Here is a 19777-nt window from a genome sequence, read left to right on the forward strand (position 1 = left end):
AATCTCCATGGTCTGGAAAAAGTAATGGAGAGATTTGATGCATTTTCTGCTGTGGCTGAGCAACTTAAGCTTTTCTCTACCAATAATTTTTCTCCAAATACAAAAGCTCCTTCAAAAATGTATTTTGTAATCTCTTACTGAAAGATTGTTTTTGTAATGGAATTTATGACCCACTGTCATAATTCCCTTTTGATAAGACTGATTAGTTATGTAAACATAATTTTTGAAAGTCACCTTTGACAAAACTCTTAAAATTCCTAATCATCACTTGAGAGAGTTATTAGGACTGGAACAATTGAGTTTTATTACTAGTTATTGTAAGCTAATCATTATCATGTAATGACAACTACTTCAATATTGTAAAGAGCATTTCTTCCCCTAATCATCAGACATTTAAACTAATTTTTACTGTATGTTAATTATATTCATGAAAAGTATAATAATAGCTAGAAATACTTTTATTCTTTTTCCCTTCCACACTCCTCCCCTTTCCTGCATATGATGTACAGTTTGTTTTTTCTTGCATCTATAATACATAACATTGCATATTTTCTGAAAATTTAGATGTTTTAGAGAATTTAAATTAATTTTATGTTAATACATGTCAGATCACAGCTAAAGAAAGTATTGGTATATTTTCTTGGATGAAGTCATTGTAAAGGGATCAGTTCTTAAGATCTGGACACAGGTATCAATTAAATTTAAGGGCACAATAAACAGAATTCCTGTGTAATATTGTACACATTCTCTGAGGTGGATATTGGTTTAAGGAAAAATAATAAACCTAGACACTGGCAGCGGCCATAGGACGCTACCACACGAAGATAAAGTAATTCTTAGGTTATATACCATAAACTCCCTTTATTCTTTCTGAGGACTGAAACCATGTATCTTTTTCGTATTTTGTTCCTTTCGTTGCTGGTTGTGTCGAAGTGGTTTATGTGAATTTTTAAGCAATTAAGTTAATGGCTAAGCAAAACGATGGACGAAAAATATTATAGTCAAAACATCTAACAGTATGTCTCAGAGATAACAGGACAGTATAAAAAGTCAGAAAACAGAATTAGTGTTATCTTCTGATACAATTAATTACAATTATCCTGTTCTTTTAAGTAAAAAGGATCTGTCCCCTGAAGTCTCCTGTTGAAGTTGACAGTTCACTGAGTGATTTGTCAAGGTGGATTTGGACCCCTCCATCATACACAGTGTAGAAAACATATTAGTTGGTGTATTTTTACTTAAAACTATTCCTGTGTATGTAGATATGTCTTTAATAGAGTCTTTATTTACATATTGTGAAAAATTATTATTTTATATAGACAATTATTATATTGGTAGTTTTCTTTTTAAGTCAATTCCAACACTAATATTTTTATTGATGTATATTCTAGTTCTAAGAGTGGTTAATTTCCAATAGCCTGAGGACCTGAACTAGAATATAGCTAATGCTCTTTTCTGATGTTTCCTTTCTAGTTTTCGATTCACAAGATGCCAGTGCAGTAATTGGAAAGCTCACAGTGACAGTGGAGGCTCTCCGTGCACTGCGTTCAGTCTATGAAGAATGCGAAAATTACTAGGAGGCAGGAAAGTGACATTTGCCTATAGAAGTTTTTGCCTCCAAGGTAAAGATATACCTGATTGTTCATCAAAAATGAGTTCTTTGTCATTCTTACAGTATATTTAATGCAAAATGTGTATGAAAAAGATGCTTAATGTGCAGGTGTTAAATTTTGTACACTTTTCAGTCTGTTTTCTTATTTTTAAGGTCCTTTCTGAACCATACTTCAAGCTCTCGACACTTGATAGTATCATGGTCTAACTTAGTTCTAACAAAGTTTGCTTTCAAATGAAAGCTGCTTATAAATTATCAGATATCAGTTAAGGGTATTTTGTCTAAGGAAATAAGTGATGGTGAATCTTCAAACAGAAATGCTTGTAGATTCTTAGTAAGAGTAGTTCTATCACAATACTCTGTCAGAATATGATCATTTGTGTTAGAAGTGACCTCAGGTAGCCCAGGCACTGCAGGATTGGTTGCTGTGTTAGGCCATGTTGCTCAGGGCTTTATCCAGCCTGGTCTGAAAACCTCCAAGCATGGGGACTGCTTAATTCCTCTGCACAACCTGTTCTTGATGCCTGACTGTTCTCATAATGAAAAAAAGGAAATGCATTTCTACACATTGCTTCAATCCAAATTGAACCCATAGCTAGACCTAAGCATGTGGAGCAGCTATTGCACTTATATACACTTAATATTGCACTTAGATATACTTAATAATATCTAATAATTTAATTTCTTTTTTTTTTTTTAATTCTAGGGATGGTATGTTTGTCATTTGTTTCAGCCCTTTAACATTTTGTACAGAAATAAAAATAAAGCATTTTAGTATTGATTTTCATGTTTTGCAGTATGCCATCAAATTTTACATCCAGTTTTGTGATTAAAAAAATAGCTTTTATTGTTAACAATGTGGTTTGGTCAGGTAATGTTTCTGTAGATTTCAGCAGTAAACAATTTGTTATGATTTATTCCTGGGTTCGGGGTTTTTTTATATTAGGCTTAGACTATTTTAAGAGTAAGGATAACTGCAACAGCGCAAGACAGATTTTGCACACAATCTAGCAATTATTTGTTTCACATTTTCTGTTTAGACAAATTGTCATTCTTGTTAAATGCAAAATTACTTCTGCGCATGTTAAAGTCACAAGAACTGAACCATCCTTGAAAAAATGTTGGAAAAATGTGGTACTTCTACTACTACCAAAAAAAAAGAATAAAGTAAACTTTCTTTTGCGTGTTATAAAGCAGTGGTTATTCTGATTACCTACTCATAAGTATACATAGCTACACAAGCTGATAGCCTTTGACTTCAGTGGTAATGAGCAACCAAAACTGTTTTACCAGAAAAATGAAAGGAGACACCAATCAGCATCTGACTGCAAACACAGGTACATGAACAGAAGCTAAAACCCAGCAAACTGAAGAACTTCAGAAATTCTTAAAAGAAAATTGTGCTTACATTTTGAAAACATTCCTTAACCTTCTTTCCTCTGCAATAAGCAGTGTAGTTTACCAAAATCAGACTTTCCAATAGGTTGATAATGTCAGTGGTATCATTTACATCCTTGATTAAATATACAAAAATGGATCTATTTATAAAACTAGATGTCCTAGTTGGCCCAAGTGACCCAAAAATCCCATGTCTTCTTGTCTCGGGTTAGAGACAAATTTTAGAGAGAGCACTCTGAATGAGCAACAACCCAGCCCCCCCGCAAAGGAAAACAGTTTAGGCACTTCCTTCCTCCCCACCACAAAAAGAATTTCTTGGAGGAAAGTGAAAAAAAGATATTTCTATTATTTAGCAGAGATTGACACTTCATTGTGTTTTGAATATTTCATTATGATTTCTCTTTCGCTATAGTCAGAAACTGTAAGTTTCTTTGAAAATATCTCTCCAATTTCCAAAGCTCAAATTCTGAGCTTCCTACAAACAAAAATCAGCTCCACGAATGTTGAAAGGGAACCATGCATCAGTTCATGTTTAGTCTTTCATAAACAGAATTTGTATTATTTTTAGAATACCATGCCATAACAAATAGATTCCCAAAGGGAAAGACTAATTTACTGACTCCATAGCAAATGTTACCTTCCAGTTCATAAATCAAAATATTAGTAGTTCAGAAGTAGCAGTAGATACTTCCTCGTCATTTGATGGGGGAAGAGCTAGAGGTCAGGGGTGCATGTTTAGGACTATGCCATAGCAGGAACATTGAACTGGATACTTTCCAAGATGGCAAGACTACAGTGAGAAGCGTACGCTGTTGCAGCAAAAGGGAAACCTGAGTTAGAATAAGATAAAATGAGGGAAAAAGACAAGTTACTGGGATGACCTAAAGACCCAGATAAAAGCTGGCAGTTGGATGGCTGCTGCAGATTATGCAGAAGAATAGTGCAAAACTGTGTTCTAAGAGCATCTTTATCTCTTTTGCATTTTGTATTGTATTACTCATGTCCTCTAGGAAGATAAACTTTCTTAAGCCCACATTTACAGTTATACAGCAGACTGCTGTTTAAGCCTGAAAACAGGTAAGAATTGAGCTCAGAAGAGACAAATACTGAAACTAAAATGCAGAAAAAAGAACAGGTAAGAGAGATTCTGTGTGAGGAATGTCAGGAGAGAGGTGTCTGGTGCCAGAGAAAATGAGCAATCAGACTGGCAGACTGAAAGTAAAGATTTCTCAGAAAGACCCTTCCAAAAGAAGTGGAGAGAATCCTACTGGGAATAAGCAGCTTAGCTTCAGTTTCAATGTCTTTTTACTGAAGTATTGGGACAATTGCCAAAGTACTTCATAGGAGTATCTGAAGTTTTAGAAGAATTTAGCAAAGATGAACAGAAATGTGTAGTCTGCCATTTCATTTGTGTGATGTATATTCCAACTAATGTAAGTTTTTTTCTGTATTTTCTCAAAAATCCCTTAACCTGCATTCACCATGAACAACTGGAAATACAAAGGCTTTTGATTTCTGGTCACTGTCTGGGTCAGCGAGGGGAGAGCAGTGGATGTAGTCTTCTTTGACTTCAGGAAGGCTTTTGACATTGTCTCCCATAACATCCATGTAGATAAGCTCAGGAAGTGTTGGTTGAATGGACAATGAAGTGGATCAAGAACTGGCTGACTGGTAGAGCTCAGAGCATCGTGATCTGTGGAGCAGAATCCAGTTGGAGGCCTGTAGTCACTGGTATTCCCCAGGGATCAACAGTGGGTCCAGTCTTACTTGACTTATTTATTAACTGGGACAAAGGGATGGAATGTTGCCCCTCAGCAAATTTGCTGATGATATAAAATGGGGAGGAGCAGCTGATCCACCTGAAGGCTGAGCTGCCATTCAGCGGGACACTGACAGACTTGAAGAATTGGGCATAGAGGAACCTAATAAGGTTCAGCAAGGGCAAGTGTAAGGTCCTGCACTCGGGGAGGGATAACCCCCAGCACTAGAACAGGCTGGGAGTGACCTGCTGGAGAGAAGCTCTCTGGAGAAGGAGCTGGCAACCTTGGTGGATGACAAGTTGACCATGGGCGAGCAATGTGCCCTGGAGACCAGGAAAGCCCATGGGATCCTGGGGTGCCTTGGGAAGACTGTGGTCAGCAGGTCGAGGAAGATGATCCTGCCCCTCTACTCAGCCCTAGAGGCACATCTGTCCAGTTCTGGGCTCTTCAATACAAGAAAGATGAGGAGCTACTGGAGAGGGTACAGTGGAGGCCGCAAAGGTATTTAAGGGTCTGGAGCATCACTGATGATGAGAGACTCTGGGAGCTAGGCTTGTTTAATCTAGAGAAGACTGAGGGGATCTCATTAATGCATATAAATATCTCTAAGGCAGGTATCAAGGGGATGGTGCCAGACTCCATTCAGTGGTGCCCAGCAACAGGACAAGGAGCAATGACCATAAACTAAAACACAAGAAGCTTCACCTTAACATGAAGAAGAACTTCTCTACATTGAGGGTGGCAGAGCACTGGGACAGCCTCCCAGGGAGGTTGTGGTGTCCCACTCTCTGGAGACATTCAAGACCTACCTGGACATGCTCCTGTGTCACCTCCAGGTGACCCTGCCTTGGTGGGGTGATTTGACTAGATGATCTCCAGAGGTCCTTTCCAACCCCCAACTATTTCGTGAATATTTTTCAAATAAATGCCTTTTATTGAGGATAAGTAAAGGTATGAGGTTGATGTAGCTGGGCCTGTGGAATCTGAGGAATGATCAGTTTGCAGCCTCTTAAAGCTAGCTGACTCCTTTCAGTTGTGGCAGGCAGTATAGAAGAAGGGGCACAAAAGCCAGACCTTGCAGATGCAGTGGTCTCATTTTGGGGTTTGGGGAGAACTTGTTCCTCAGGGGGCTGGTGTGCTGGGAGGGAATGGGAAGGGGAACAGCATGGCAGGTGTGGGTCTGGCTGGACTTGATGATCCTTGTGGGTCCCTTCCGACTCAGGACATTCTATGCTTTTATGCATAGCACATTTCAAAAATACTATGAATCTTGAACATTCCTTCTTTAATAAAGTTCAAAGATGAAAGATGAAAGCAAATATAATAATTAAAAATATTTATCCAGTATTAACGTGTCTTTTTCTTGGCTTTGTGGTTTTTGCAGTTTTGGCCACGCTGTCTTTGTCTCCTTTTGTTATCTTCAGTACTAGTGTCACTGTCACAACTTTCCCATTTTCTTTTTCTTTCAGAAGATCTTTCGTCCCGGTTGGCACACTTCACCATCACTTGGATGTGGCCAATTCAGGAGAACTCCGTGCAGTCTTAACATGTGCAGTTTGATTCTGCTAGGGAGAAAAGGATAAATCTGAAGGCATTGGTGGAGTCATTTGCTAATAAGGAAATTGTTATCCCACTGGACTCTCTACTGTGTACTCCTACACTAAAACCTGGTACATTTAGAGAAACAGACACGAGTTATTAACACTGTGAAGAGGAAATTTTAAAGAACTTAATTTTGTGTGCTTTATGACTTATACAATTAAAAGACTGACCAACTATAAAATGTTGAGAATGTTTGAGAATAAAGCTGTTTTATTACAATTAGTATAGGTCAGAAAAGTGGACAATTTTTTCATGGCAAAGTTAGAACAGAGACAAATTTGATTAAAGATTAAATTGCCAGCTAGTCTTCACATAAGGTAAACAAACATGGTATTCCTTTCGTTTCCTCATCTCTATTTGATAAATATTTGTAACTGCAGTGTAACAGGTCTTTACAATGCCTATTGGTAATGTAAAGGCAAGCACATCTCCAAATTTATCAAACCTGTTTTAACCAATTTTAAAGTCAATGTGGAACAAAGCATTCCAACAAGGAGCTTGAAAGACTCCCAGGTGAGCAACCTGCCTGGCTCACCCAAGGCAAGGTGAGGTAGATGTGTGAAGGCATATCAGTGACAAGATCACTTCCTGCTGAAACTTTAACAAACTATCATGTGAGACACACTGCAATACCATCCTCTCTGGCAAGCAGAAAATGGGATGAAGTTAGTTCTGTGTGCTGGTCTGCTGAGTCTGGTCTTGCAGCGTGTGTCTGCTGCCTTGTTATTGAGGAGCTGGTTCATCAGCCAGCACAGAGGGGAAGATGGTGCATTTGAGCCTTCCAAAGGGAGAGGAGGAGAAGGGAAAGTTGGTACAAGCACCAGCTGTTCTCAGGGCACAGCCTGGGAAGAGGGGAGGGCAAGCCCCCACCCCATCCATGCAAAAGGGAACAGATTCTCTCCATTTTGCTGCTCAGACTGCAGCCAGCAAGGGTAATTGATCCAGACTGCTCCCCTTCTGTAGTTCCAAGGGGTTGGCCAGTCTGCAGTCAGACTGGGTGAGCAAGACTGTCTGTATTTGGTACATCACATTAAAGGCTGGGCTTCTTCAGAACTGGCTGCTTCTACCAGTCCACAGACTCATAAGATTCAGAAGCTTCATGATGTGTTTGGGGAGTAGGTTTGATGCACAGGTTTCTACCTGAAGAGACCAGTTCCCTTGCTTTGTGGAATATCTCAGACAGAAGAGATTAGGTCGAGAACAGTCCGGTGCACCAGTCTTGTAGAGGGGAAGTGAAGTCTAGGTTCTTGTCATCTACTGCTGTGAAAGTAAATCATGAAGGAGAGCCCTGCATGGGCACGTGAAGGTTCAGGCCAGAAACCCTCAAACTTGTTGCCCAAGCTTGGGCAGTCGTGATTGATTGAGTTTTAGGTTTGGGTTTAGCACATTTCAAACTTCTGCTGGGCATTTCTGAATTGAGAAGAACTAAGAGGTTCCCCCGATGGAATAAGCTGTATGTGAAGAAGCTGTCACTTGCGTGCTTGTAGTCCAATGAGGTCAACTTGTCCCACCATTTGGAACACAGTGCAGGAGAGTGCTTAGTAGACTTCAGCATTTTTTCTTCCCTAAGATATATACCTTTAAGACACTCTTGCAGGAAGAACATAGTTTGGTTTGGTAGATCCCATTATTAGAGGACCCTGAAGTGTCTTAATACTGTGCTTATAGCACATTTTGAGACATGAAGTAAGCACTGTTTTTTGCAGAATTGCAAAATGCATTCAGCTTCATAAAAAATGCTGCCAAATTTTTAACACAAACTCACCATCTCCTGAAAGCCATGGTGATCATGAACTAAACTGCTGTTCACTGGCAAGGGAATAACACTAAATGGAGAATTTCCAGAAGGCTCTTGATGCCTAAAGGAAAAACAAGAAAATGTACAGAGGCTCGATGTCCACCACATACTGCTTATCAGAGTGCTGAGACTTAACTCTTATGCTGTAAAGGGAACATCAAAGAGAACAAGTGAGATATTAACAACAGGACTCACATAAAAAAAAAAGATAAAGGAAATATACCCAAAGGCTTAATTAATGAACAACCCTCTCGTGCATGCACGAAAGGGTACTAAATTTCACCACAGGAGTTCAGCTTGAATACAGAATCTGGGGTGTTCAGACTTTCATTATGACAGGTGTATAACTGCACATTCATATGTAGGTGACAGCTGCTTGTGCTTACACACACAAGGAATGCAGGTGTAAACTCAGTGGAAGTTAAAAAAAGACTACCTCTGTTGTCAGACTTTTTTTCCCCAATGACTGAAAATATTGTTAGTGCAAAACCCATGGTTTGGTATGTTCTCATGGTCCTGAATATTGCAGAAACAAATAAAGAAAACTGAAACTAACTAAACATCTGTCAAGCTAAACAACCAAACATTAAAATTAACTGCAGCCTGTTGCAAGTCCTGAGTAAGGATCCAATGACAAGATGCTGTTTTAATGAAAAACTTCAAGATTGCTCTACACATCAGCTCACTTTCTTAATAAGATTTTTTTAAAATTATAATCGTAAGGTTCATTTACAGCTGATCTTTGTTACCTGTCTGCAGGAGAATCTAAGTCAATATGGTTTTCAAAACCACGTGTACAGCTGTCTAGTTCTGGTGAGTGAGAACTCCCTGTAGATAAGACAAGAGTGTAATGACTATTCAGTTATGACTATTACATTGACAAGTTAAAAACTACAACAAGAGTTTTGTCATCTGCAGTGTGGTAGTAGATCTAAGGCAGTATACAAAGGTTATGGTGCTGTTTTATGGCAGATAATAGCATCAATTTACAGCTTGAAAATGTTCATTTCTCATTTATTCACTTACAGAAGTACAAATCAGGACTGTTGAAGTAATCAAGAACAGCATCATTGTCATCCAGTTACAGACACAGGAGATGCTTCTGATTTTATGAACCTCATATTCTGCTTAAACCCAGCAACTGCTCTGTAGAGCCTTTGAAGAAAGCAGTGGCACAGGAAGAACATGAATCCTTGTGAAAATGTCTGGGTTGCAAATGCTGACTGATCATTGGCTTGCTCAAAGGTTTAGTTCCATCAACATAAAATGCAGAATATGACTTTGAATTATTTTTTGACTTTGAATTGTTCATATGACTATGAACATATTCTTTGAACTACAATCCCTTCCCTTTAAAGCAACAGCTGTGATAACTCTGTCATTTTAGTCTAAAAATGATCGAACAACACAACAGCGGCTGGCCTTACTGAATCAACTTTTCCTGTCAGACTGTAAGGTAAATTCTTAAATGTAATCTGGCATGAAAACCTGGATTGCTGTTTTCCATACAGCAGTGTCTGACACACCTTGCAAGTTATACTGTTCTGAACCAATACATTGTATTCTCCTAGTAAACAAAAAAATACAAGGACTGAATCCTTCCCTATGAAAAAGCCACAGGAAGTCCATGTTTCTTAAGAAAAAAAAACCAAACAAACAAACCCCAACTAATTATTCCAACTACAAATTTTTATCTTTGTAGGAGTCACAACTGCTCTTAAAAAAGTAAAAAAAAATTTACACTTAAACTTTAGCATTGGGACAATGAAACATACCCCTCCAATACTGCACAGTAATTGGTCTTCCATACAATCGGATTCCATCCAGCAGAGCTTTTGCATAAGGCACTGATACTTTGTGTTTAAAGCAGACATATCCAAAAGACTTAGGTTTTCCTTCTTTGTCCTCACAAATCATCACTTTGGTTAATGGTCCAGCCTGAAAGATATTTCTATTATTTAGCAGAGATTGACACTTCATTGTGTTTTGAATATTTCATTATGATTTCTGTTTTGCCATAGTCAGAAACTGTAAGTTTCTTTGAAAATATCTCTCCAATTTCCAAAGTTCAAATTCTGAGCTTCCTACAAACAAAAATCAGCTCCACGAATGTTGAAAAGGAACCATGCATCAGTTCATGTTTAGTCTTTCATAAACAGAATTTGTATTATTTTTAGAATACCATGCCATAACAAATAGATTCCCAAAGGGAAAGACTAATTTACTGACTCCATAGCAAATGTTACCTTCCAGTTCATAAATCAAAATATTAGTAGTTCAGAAGTAGCAGTAGATACTTCCTCGTCATTTGATGGGGGAAGAGCTAGAGGTCAGGGGTGCATGTTTAGGACTATGCCATAGCAGGAACATTGAACTGGATACTTTCCAAGATGGCAAGACTACAGTGAGAAGCGTACGCTGTTGCAGCAAAAGGGAAACCTGAGTTAGAATAAGATAAAATGAGGGAAAAAGACAAGTTACTGGGATGACCTAAAGACCCAGATAAAAGCTGGCAGTTGGATGGCTGCTGCAGATTATGCAGAAGAATAGTGCAAAACTGTGTTCCAAGAGCATCTTTATCTCTTTTGCATTTTGTATTGTATTACTCATGTCCTCTAGGAAGATAAACTTTCTTAAGCTCACATTTACAGTTATACAGCAGACTGCTGTTTAAGCCTGAAAACAGGTAAGAATTGAGCACAGGCTTGAAGCAGATCCAACTACTTTGCGTTTCTACGCTGTCACTGAAGGGTCGGGTTTTGAAGGGATCTCTGGAAAGCATGTTGCCCAACTTTCCAAACTGAACATCTCATTGTGGGAATTTTTCTTCTCGAGCATTAAAGCAGCAATTTCGATATATAAGGGTACCCATCCGCTACCTGCAGGAAGAGTTCGTAGAGGATCTCCTCCCTGACCCGGCTCTCCAAGTTCCCCACGAGCAGAGTCTGCTCCGCTGCCTCGGATCGCCCCGGCGACGACATAGAGGCTGAGGCAGCACTGCGGGAGTGCGAGAAAAGCTTCCCAGCTGCGGGAGGCTGCGCTCCCGGGCTGTTGTGAGGGGCCGGGCGCGCTCCGGGCAACACTGGAACGCCGGCGGGCGGGTGTCGCGTTTGTTTGTGTCACCACCCCCAACATCTGTTTATGACATCATACTTAGTCGTTCGGTGTGTAGTAATGACGGTAAATACAAACATGAGGGTTTTTTCTTCCATTTTTGCCACTGAATCTATGTCAATATAACCTGAATCATAGCCTTTTATACCTATATAACCCGAATCATAACTTTTTATACTAATATTACTTGAATTATAACTTTCTATACAATGTAATGGCTAACTAGTATGGTTAACTAGTTGCTTAACGCTGAATAGACAAAAACCTCACCAGATGGACAGCTTCAAAAATGGACTAATATAGTACTAATGGGAAACTGGCAAATGTAAAGCCAATTAGCCACAAGACACAGAATTTAGACCAGTTAGAACCAGGGAGACCAAGGAACACCATAACTGCGCATGCTCCGAAGACAAAGGTGAAAAGACCAGATGTGAAAAAGATCCTGGAAGCCTTCATCAGGGAGACCCCCACGGCCACCGAACCAGAAAGGCGCAAGTGCAGTGCAAAAGAGCTATTTATAACCATGAGATGGTTATATGTATATGTTTTATGTAAATTAGTTCCGGCACATATATGATGATATATATAGTTATAGGGACATAGTAATGCTAAGTGGAATTTACTGTATAAATAAACCAGTGTCGGAAACAATTAACTTTAGAAATTTTATTGTATCTCTCTAGTTAGTTTTAACTTGACTTTACCTAGGGAAAAGGAGATTTCTTTAGTTTTTAAGAGATATAGTATCACCCTACGGAGATGGGATTAACATACCACGGATTGGGAGTGACCCCAAAGATAACCAGAAACATAAAGACCATTAACAGAACATCCGCAGGACATTGTGGCCAACCACCGAACATCCGCAGGTCATGGGGGTTATCTCAAACATCCACCAGATGCCACCTCCAGCAGGGATGAAGGCATCTGATCCGGAAAAGGAACGATAAGAAAAACTGAAGAATGAAATACCTAATTAGCATCAGAAGCGAAGAGATTTGGATCCAATGAGAAACCTGAATATTGGAGGTTACTCAACTCTGGTCCAATGAAACTTTAAACAATGTATCTCTATGGGGTTTTGACTGTATAAAATTCGAGAGAAAATTCTTGGAAGGTATGTGTTCTTGGAACACTTTCCTAGGCACATCCTGGCCAGCAAATAAAGTAATGCCTGATTCTCTATCACTTCAAATACAGCGTTAGAGGGTTTTTCTTTTTCCCGCAGATTCGGTGACAAGAGCACTTGACGAAGGTGGGTGAGTTAGGTGGAGAGATTCCCCTCACCTCCAGCGCTGTAATAAACAAATACCTGCTCTATAGACACTGGTCTATGGGACTCTTGGCACTGCTGGAAAAATTTGCCGGTTCAGATGCTTCTTTCCTCTTTTCACCCAGAGAGGCAGGCTCTCGCTTGCCTGCAGAGGATGGTGGGTACAGGCCGGATGGCCTCCAGATTTTATTTCCTTGCCTTATTTATGGCCTCTCCAGTCTCTCCCCCAGCAGCTCCTGTCCGAGCCAGCAAGTGCTTATCCTGTCCCTCTTCAACCAAGCCCTGGAGGGAGCAAGGACAGTAATAACGACCCAGGCAAGCCCGAGGTGGTGCAGTCACTGGCATCCCCCGGAGATGCTTCGGGAAAGAATGGACACTTGCATCCTCGGCGCAGCCTCTGGCAGAAAGAAGCAGCAGCGACTGTTATTACTGTAAATCCCTTGGAAGAATGCCTCCTTCTGCAGGGGCTTCTGGGGACACCTCGACGGCCAACCTGCCACTGTCACGACAGAGCTGGGGGCGGCCAGGGGACACAGGACAGATTTCAGGGGCGATGCTGGAGCTGGGGCAGCGGCACAGGGCGAGCAGGGCCGGCAGAGCCTCAGGGGAGCTCTGGCGGCACAGGAGGCGTCCAGCTCCGGCCCGGGGTGTGGCCGCGGCGGGTGTGCTGCAGCTTCTACCCCGCCATGTCGGGCGGCACTTCCGCACCCGCCGAAACTTTCAGTCATCTCACCGGGTGGCGCGACCTCATCTCTCACCCGCCGCTGCCGCCGCCGGGCCCCGAGCCCTGTGCTCAGCCACGCCACTCTCGAGCACCGCGCGGGCACCGGGCCTGGCAACGGCGCCGGGGAGCACTCAAACGCTGGGCGGCGGCAGCGCTCCAGCGGCACAAGAGCCGCAGATCCGCGCTTTGCACCCCGAGCGCCGCCGGCATGGTGCCCGTGGGAAGGCAGCTGCCTGTCCTGGCCGGGAGGCGCCTCAGACGGCGTGTTTAGCTGTTTACCTGCAGTTCGGTGTTTTGGCCAGCGGGTGGCAGCACGAAGAGACCAACCCCCCTTTTCGGTCAACACGCATGCGCAGCTCTCTTGGCGGCAGCACCAGCCAGTGAGCAGCCGGTGGCTGTGAAGTGCCGCGGGGCCACCTTACGGGACAGGAGAGCGGGAAAGGACACAAGACGGGAGATGCACGGGAAACGCATGGTGATAACATGCACCGGATTCACACGGGATAATGCTCAATGAAAGAGTTCATTTGGGATAACCCACACGAGGCAACGCAGTCTGGCTAACTGACTCCCACTGGATAATCCACAGCAATACCCACTCCCCAGCTGCAAATATCTCACCCCAAATTTTCCCAGTTGGTGGTTTTGTTGCTATTTTGGGGCTTCTTTGCTAATATAAAAATTTGGTTTTACTTTGCAGGTATTCAATTTGGTGGTTTTCTGGAGCCTTTCCCTAACATAAAAACAAAGTGATTTTTGCTTTTGACTTCGTGCATGAAAATGTGGGGCTTCTAGCTTTCTGGCAGCTCACATCTGTGCATCACAGGACAGCAAGCACCAGTGCTCCCTGCCAGCACTATGAAAGCCCCCAGAGCTGCTGCTGTGAGCCTGCACAGTACCCAGAGGGAACAGCACAGGGACACTAGAGGGATGGGAGCACGCGTAATGCCACAGGGATTCAGCTTTCCTGAGAGCATAACTTTGTCAGAATACAGCTAGTTGAAAACACTTCATGAGGCTCGACTATATTTCACCATGGACACCTGATGACACCAATAAAAGATGCAGATTTTCCAATCATGTACATCTGTGCCCCATCCATCTTGGAACAGACATAGGTGCTCGCAAGGCAGATGCTGGAAGGCAGATGCTGGCAGCAGAGTGCAAGAGCCTCCAGGGCTCCACTTCCTCACGCCAAGCAGAGGTTGTGCCCTCAGCCTCATCTATGCCTACATCAACTCCAGCTCCTCCACTGGCATTGCTCCACAGTGGTCATACTCACCTGAACATGGTGGCCCCAGCCTGCACACCATGCCCAGGCACAGCCTCCCTTCCCCTAAAGTGCCTCCTGTGCCCTTGCTGGCACTGCCCTTGATGACCAGGCACACTGCCCACATGTGCCCACCTTGCCCTCCAGGGCCACTCACACAGGCACAGATGGTCCCCAGCTCCATGGCTCCTGCAGGGCATCAGCCCCATCGCCAGGCTGGTGCTCAGTGTCCCCAGTAGCCCCATTCCCTTCTCACCTATTCCCGGCTGCCAGTGTGATCACTTGCATCCTCCACCTCCACAGAAAAGACACTGAAGAGCAGCCCCTGAGGGATCTCCCCAGCACTTGGCCACCAGCCAGGCTTGGACACTGGGTGCCAGCACCCTTGAAGCCAACACAGCCAGGGCAATCCCTCAAGTTGATCTGGCACCACTGGCTACAGGAGAGCCCAACTAGCTCTCCCCAGATCCCTGCTCCTCCTGCATATCCAGGAGCATTTGTGCCAGTACCTTCTGAGGGACAGAACACAGTCTGAAGGCTCTCCCACCCTTCCTCCTTGCCATTCTGGAATATGGCTGTGGCAGTTGCTCAGATTGATGGGAGTCTCCCCAGAGAAGCAGGACCTTCTGAAGAGCAGGGCCTGGTAGTAGCAGCATGGCTCCCCCCTAGTCCCGGGATGCTCCCCAGCCACTCAGAGCCATGTAGTAAATGGTTTAATTAGCACACTGACAGCACTAGAGCCAGCCTGAGCTGGACTTTATCCGCTGCTCTGCTTGGCCGCCAGTCTCTTGTCTCTCTCTTCAGCAATAGTCAGGCGGATGCCCTTTCCACGGGGCAGGGAGATCCATGGCTTGTTGCCCTGCAGCGAAGGAGAAGAAACCACTTTACACCAGGAAACCCAGACAGCAACAGAGCTCTCCCTCTAAGGGGGAAAGCAGCAGAAGCCCACCCCTGCTCATGCTGGGTCAAGTACATATGGTGGTGACACTGGCCCAGCAGAGGCCCCTAAGAAAAGTGCCAAGGATGCACACGTCTGCAGCTGCCTTTCAGTCACATCCATGAAGAATGTGCTTCAGCCAAAACCAAAACACCACCCTTCTCCAGCCTGGACAAAGAGCCAGTCAGGGATGACAAAATAACAGAGCCTTTGGAAGGGCACTCTTGAGTGAGAGCACATGCCAAGGTCACACCAAGGTCTGAGCACTGCTCAGCCCACAGCTCTCAGGTTTAAGGGCTGCTTCTTGAAAACATCCCCATTCCTAAATTTACAAATGGTTCTTCCCTTTCCAAGAGCAGGCAAAAATACATAGAGCCAAGTCAGAACTGAGGCCAGCACTGAAGCTCCACTGTATGGGAAAACAGCTGCCTAAGGAAACACCAAGGCTCTTTGCCTCATCCAGCAGTCCCTCACAAGATGAGAAAACCCCCCCACCTGGTGCCCCCCACAGCCTTACTTTGCCAATAACGAAGATGTTGGAGAGCCTGGTGGCAAAGCTGTTACCATTGGCGTCCTTCACATGAACCACATCAAATGACCCGGGATGTCTCTCCCGGTTGGTGATCACCCCAATACGGCCCAAGTTGGCACCGCCAGTCACCATGCACAGGTTACCTGGGCAAGGGAATACAGGTGTGACAAGAGCTGGCAGCAGGTGCTGATTAGGTCCATCCACTCGGGCTCTTTGCCCATACCAAACATTCCCCCCCTCCCCAGTTGTGTCAGCAAGAAGGAGGAATTCCCATCCCACCTGTGCTAGCACTGCTCACAGCTCTGTGACTGAAACGTTCTCTCACCACCAAGAGACAAGCTCAAGCACCTCCCAACCAGCTCATTCCTTCTACCTGGTGCCTCAGAACTGCTAAGTCCCCACATCAAATGCCTCCCACTGCCAGGACACAGGCAGAATCCCCTGCTCCAGTTCCAGATGGACATGCTCCAGTGAAACAAACCCTTTGCTAAGGCTGACATCATTGCCTCTCTATTTCAGTGCAAATACGCCTAGAATTTAACTTCCACACTGTTCTCCCCAGTGGGGAAGGATACAGGGCTTTAATGGGGGATGCAAAACCTACCTGTGTCAAACTTGATGAAATCTGTGATCTTGCCTGTCTCCAGGTCAATCTGGACAGTATCATTCACCTTGATGAGGGGGTCTGGATAGCGGATAGTGCGGGCATCATGAGTGACCAAGTGCGGGATTCCTTTGGTGCCCACAAAGATCTTCCTCACCTTGCACAGCTTGTACTGCAAACAAAACCCAACACCTCTTAGCTGAGGCAGCGAGCAATGCCATGGACTAGGGAACTCTTGTACCCCAAAGAGCCACCAGCCACAGCAGAGCACCCAGACACTCAGAGCTCACAACACGAGCCCAAGCAGTGACTTGCCCAACTCCCCTCTGTTTGACTTTCAAACAGCTGCCATGCAGCTCTGCTACAGCCCCTCAAGAAACACCTTTGCTGTAGGAACAGCAGCCCACCTTGGGCTTCAGCCTCCCCACAAATACTGGCTGCACTTTCACAAGAAAGTCTTTACCACAGCAGTTCCTTTATTTTTCCCTGAAGCCTGTGGGCACACAACAGAGACAGACGCTGCATTTGTCCAGGACCCAAGAGAGATCTGTACCTTCCAGGGCACTCACTTCCCTCCTGACTGTCACACTAATTCACCCATAGCCTCTCTGGACCTCACAGATCAACACAGAGTAGTAGTCAGAGAGGCACATCACAAGGGGAACAGAAACCCCAAACCACACCACAGCTGATTCTAGCACAGCTAGCTCTGCCCTCAAAATAGCCATGTGACTGCATGCTAAGGACACGCAGAGCGTGGCCTCACAGCTCAGGCACAACATGCCTGGGTTAAGGAAATGCATCAGGACATTGCTCCCCAGCATCCAGGGTGAGAAGGCAGTTTTGTTGACCTGGGAAGAAGTTCGAGATTTTTACACCAGAGGCAGTTCCATGTTTCTGGTCACTGTTAGCTGGCAACGTCAAGACTCTCCTCCACCCCAAAGATCCCTGATCCAGCTCATGCATCATCTCCAGCACCAGACAATGCACCGGCACCCATCTGTGAACTACTTACATGTCACCAAGAGACCTCCCCCCAACAGAGGCTTCACCACAACCCTGAATGACCCAGTCTCAAGTGCAGCAGGGCCTCGACTGTCAGGGAAGAGAGACAACAGCTCTCATCCAGAAGATGCCAAAGAGGAAACACTGCCCCAACCAAACACAACTGGGCCCATGCTTATACCACACTGAAGCTCCTCACCTTGGCCTCCTCAGGTGTGATGCGGTGAACAGCAAAGCGGCCCTTGGTATCATACACCAGGCGGAAATGTTCACCTGTCTTCTCAATGCTGATGACATCTGATTGCAGACAGGGAAATACAACAGCAGCTTTTATCACCTCATTACCCAAGACCTAACTTGGTATCAAGCTCACTGTTCAAAAGAACCAGGGGCTGCTGAACAACACTTAGGGTGTGATTGATGAGAGTGGGATCTATGCTTGACCACAGGCTCACATCTTCTGCTGTGACAGACTGCAAATTAGCAACACTTGGTGAAGGTTATAATCTGAACAGCAACTTACCCGGGTCAACCACGGACTCATAGGCTACAGGTATCTGGCTTTAGTAATCACTGCAGTGCACAATTCCAAACCAAGTAACAACTGCTTATATGTATCTTCCTCCAACTCTGGCAGGGAAACCTTGCCCCTCAAATAATGCCAGCCCCACAAAACACTCCCCCACCAGTGTAGCAAAGCTGCCTAAGGAACTGCCCCAACCCTACTCACCCATGAAGCCTGCAGGGTAGGTGATGTCGGTGCGGACTTTACCATCTATTTTGATGAACCTCTGCATGCAGATCTTTTTGACCTCATCTCCTGTCAAAGCATACTTCAGCCGGTTGCGCAGGAAGATGATGAGGGGAAGGCACTCCCTCAGCTTGTGTGGACCTGTTGATGGACGGGGTGCCTGTAGACAGAAGTTTTCTGCTGGAGAATCAAGCAGCATCAACCACCCCAGAGAAAGAAACCATGGCACCAACAGCTCCCGCAACAGCACGCAAGCAGCACAAAGTGCAGCTGCCACGCAGACAGCGATTGATTGCAGCTCTCTGTTCTTGATTTTCACAGCAGTTTCCCCCATGTCTTGCCAGCCTCACAAAACTGTCCCCAACACAACACAACCATCCACCTCAGCCCAGCGGTGGAAAAGCACAACGGGCAGGTTAAAACGGAACAGCCAACGACCCCGTCACATCCTCTGCAAGCAGGGGAACACGAACGCTGTTCACAAAGACCCTAACGTTAAACAAACACCTCCTCCCCACTCGCCCCCGCCCAGCACCCGAACACTTCCCGTGATATGACTGCGGCTGCCACGGGCAGCCGGGCCCCGGCCCCACCTCCGACCCCGGCCTCAACCCCGAACCCGGCTTCCACCCCAACCCAGGCCCGCACTCACAAAGACGCCCGTCAGCTTGTCTAGCATCCAGTGCTTGGGTGCAGCCACGCGCTTCAGATGCTTCTTGGGACCCCGGGCCTACGAAACGGGACATGTTAAGGGATGTGTTATGGGCCGCCACCAGGCCAGGGCCCCCTCAGCCATCCCTCCCCGGCCCCCTCAGACTCCCGCCCCTCAGACCCTGGCGCCGGGCTCCCTCCCGCGCCTCTCGCCCCGGGTGGAGCGGCCACGACCCGCGGCGAGCGGGGGATGCCGGCGGATGCCGGCGGGGAGCGGTGCTGCCGCGCTCTCACCATGGCTGCGCTCTGCCGAGAAAGGGCTGGCGCTTCCGGTCCGCCGCGGATGGACAAGGCGTGGTGGCAGCGACGTCCGTCGCCCCCTGGCGGCCCGGAGGCGCAGGGCCGCGCGCGCGGTGACTGGGGCATGGAGAGGGGCTGTCCCTGCCTCGCGGCAGCGACCGGGACGCCGCGCTCCGGGATTCCCTGCACCTAGCCGGGCCACCGTGTCCGGTGTCATCGCTGATCATCGCTGATCACCGCTGATGGCATGGAACATCCCGCCACGTTATGCCCCTGCGGTTTGGGAGAGTGTGTGCGTGTCGTGAGCCAAGCCAGGGGTGACACCTGTGCCGGGACACTGGCCTCCCCTGCCACGGCTCCTGCCGGGTACAGCTGGGGCCCCAATAAGGGCCCCAATAAAGTAATGCCTTGACTCTCTATAATGTTGTTGGAGGGTTTTTGTT

At 45.4% G+C, this 19777-nt stretch overlaps 3 protein-coding genes across 5 annotated transcripts in view; 1 reads left to right on the forward strand and 2 right to left on the reverse strand.

The window, feature by feature from the left end:
• LOC146437184 (protein fantom-like) overlaps positions 1 to 6553 on the forward strand; it is a 55534-nt gene extending 48981 nt beyond the window's left edge. Inside the window, exons 21-22 of the mRNA XM_085060805.1 lie at positions 1474 to 1622; positions 6240 to 6553. Of these exons, the coding sequence (XP_084916931.1) occupies positions 1474 to 1577 (104 nt within the window). The 3' untranslated portion in view covers positions 1578 to 1622; positions 6240 to 6553. The remainder of the gene's footprint in view (positions 1 to 1473; positions 1623 to 6239) is intronic.
• RBM11 (RNA binding motif protein 11) lies at positions 3542 to 15101 on the reverse strand. 3 transcript variants are annotated; one of them, XM_085060848.1, is made up of 5 exons: positions 11050 to 15101; positions 9946 to 10108; positions 8920 to 8998; positions 8138 to 8231; positions 3542 to 6332 (listed from the first exon to the last, which is right to left on the reverse strand). In XM_085060848.1, the coding sequence occupies exons 1-5, from the start codon at positions 11149 to 11151 to the stop codon at positions 6273 to 6275; spliced, it is 498 nt and encodes a 165-aa protein (XP_084916974.1). In that variant the 5' UTR covers positions 11152 to 15101; the 3' UTR covers positions 3542 to 6272. The 3 variants fall into 3 exon arrangements, with proteins under 3 accessions (XP_084916974.1, XP_084916973.1, XP_084916975.1); XM_085060847.1 differs by having other exon boundaries at positions 3542 to 6335; XM_085060849.1 differs by having other exon boundaries at positions 3542 to 7632.
• A 151-nt stretch (positions 15102 to 15252) lies between these two features.
• On the reverse strand, positions 15253 to 19566 carry RPS4X (ribosomal protein S4 X-linked). Its single transcript, XM_085060842.1, is given in 8 exon segments — positions 15253 to 15413; positions 16009 to 16166; positions 16628 to 16799; positions 17832 to 17929; positions 18363 to 18543; positions 19036 to 19113; positions 19329 to 19389; positions 19391 to 19566. Coding segments are annotated over 8 exon segments (1011 nt in total). The 5' UTR covers positions 19552 to 19566; the 3' UTR covers positions 15253 to 15311.
• Between the last annotated feature and the right edge of the window lie 211 nt (positions 19567 to 19777).

Source organism: Lichenostomus cassidix, chromosome 4A (assembly GCF_008360975.1).
Source record: "Lichenostomus cassidix isolate B80296 chromosome 4A, HeHo_3.0, whole genome shotgun sequence".
NCBI classification, from domain to species: Eukaryota; Metazoa; Chordata; class Aves; order Passeriformes; family Meliphagidae; genus Lichenostomus; species Lichenostomus cassidix.

What these genes read in the sequence shown, in the direction of transcription:
- RBM11 (XM_085060847.1), bottom strand. Translation starts at nt 11,151, where the DNA reads ATGTCGTCGCCGGGGCGATCCGAGGCAGCGGAGCAGACTCTGCTCGTG. An exon ending in TCTACGAACTCTTCCTGCAG is followed by an intron (nt 10,109 to 11,049) that starts GTAGCGGATGGG and finishes AATATCTTTCAG; the next exon opens with GCTGGACCATTAACCAAAGT. An exon ending in TACTGTGCAGTATTGGAGGG is followed by an intron (nt 8,999 to 9,945) that starts GTATGTTTCATT and finishes TCTTATCTACAG; the next exon opens with GGAGTTCTCACTCACCAGAA.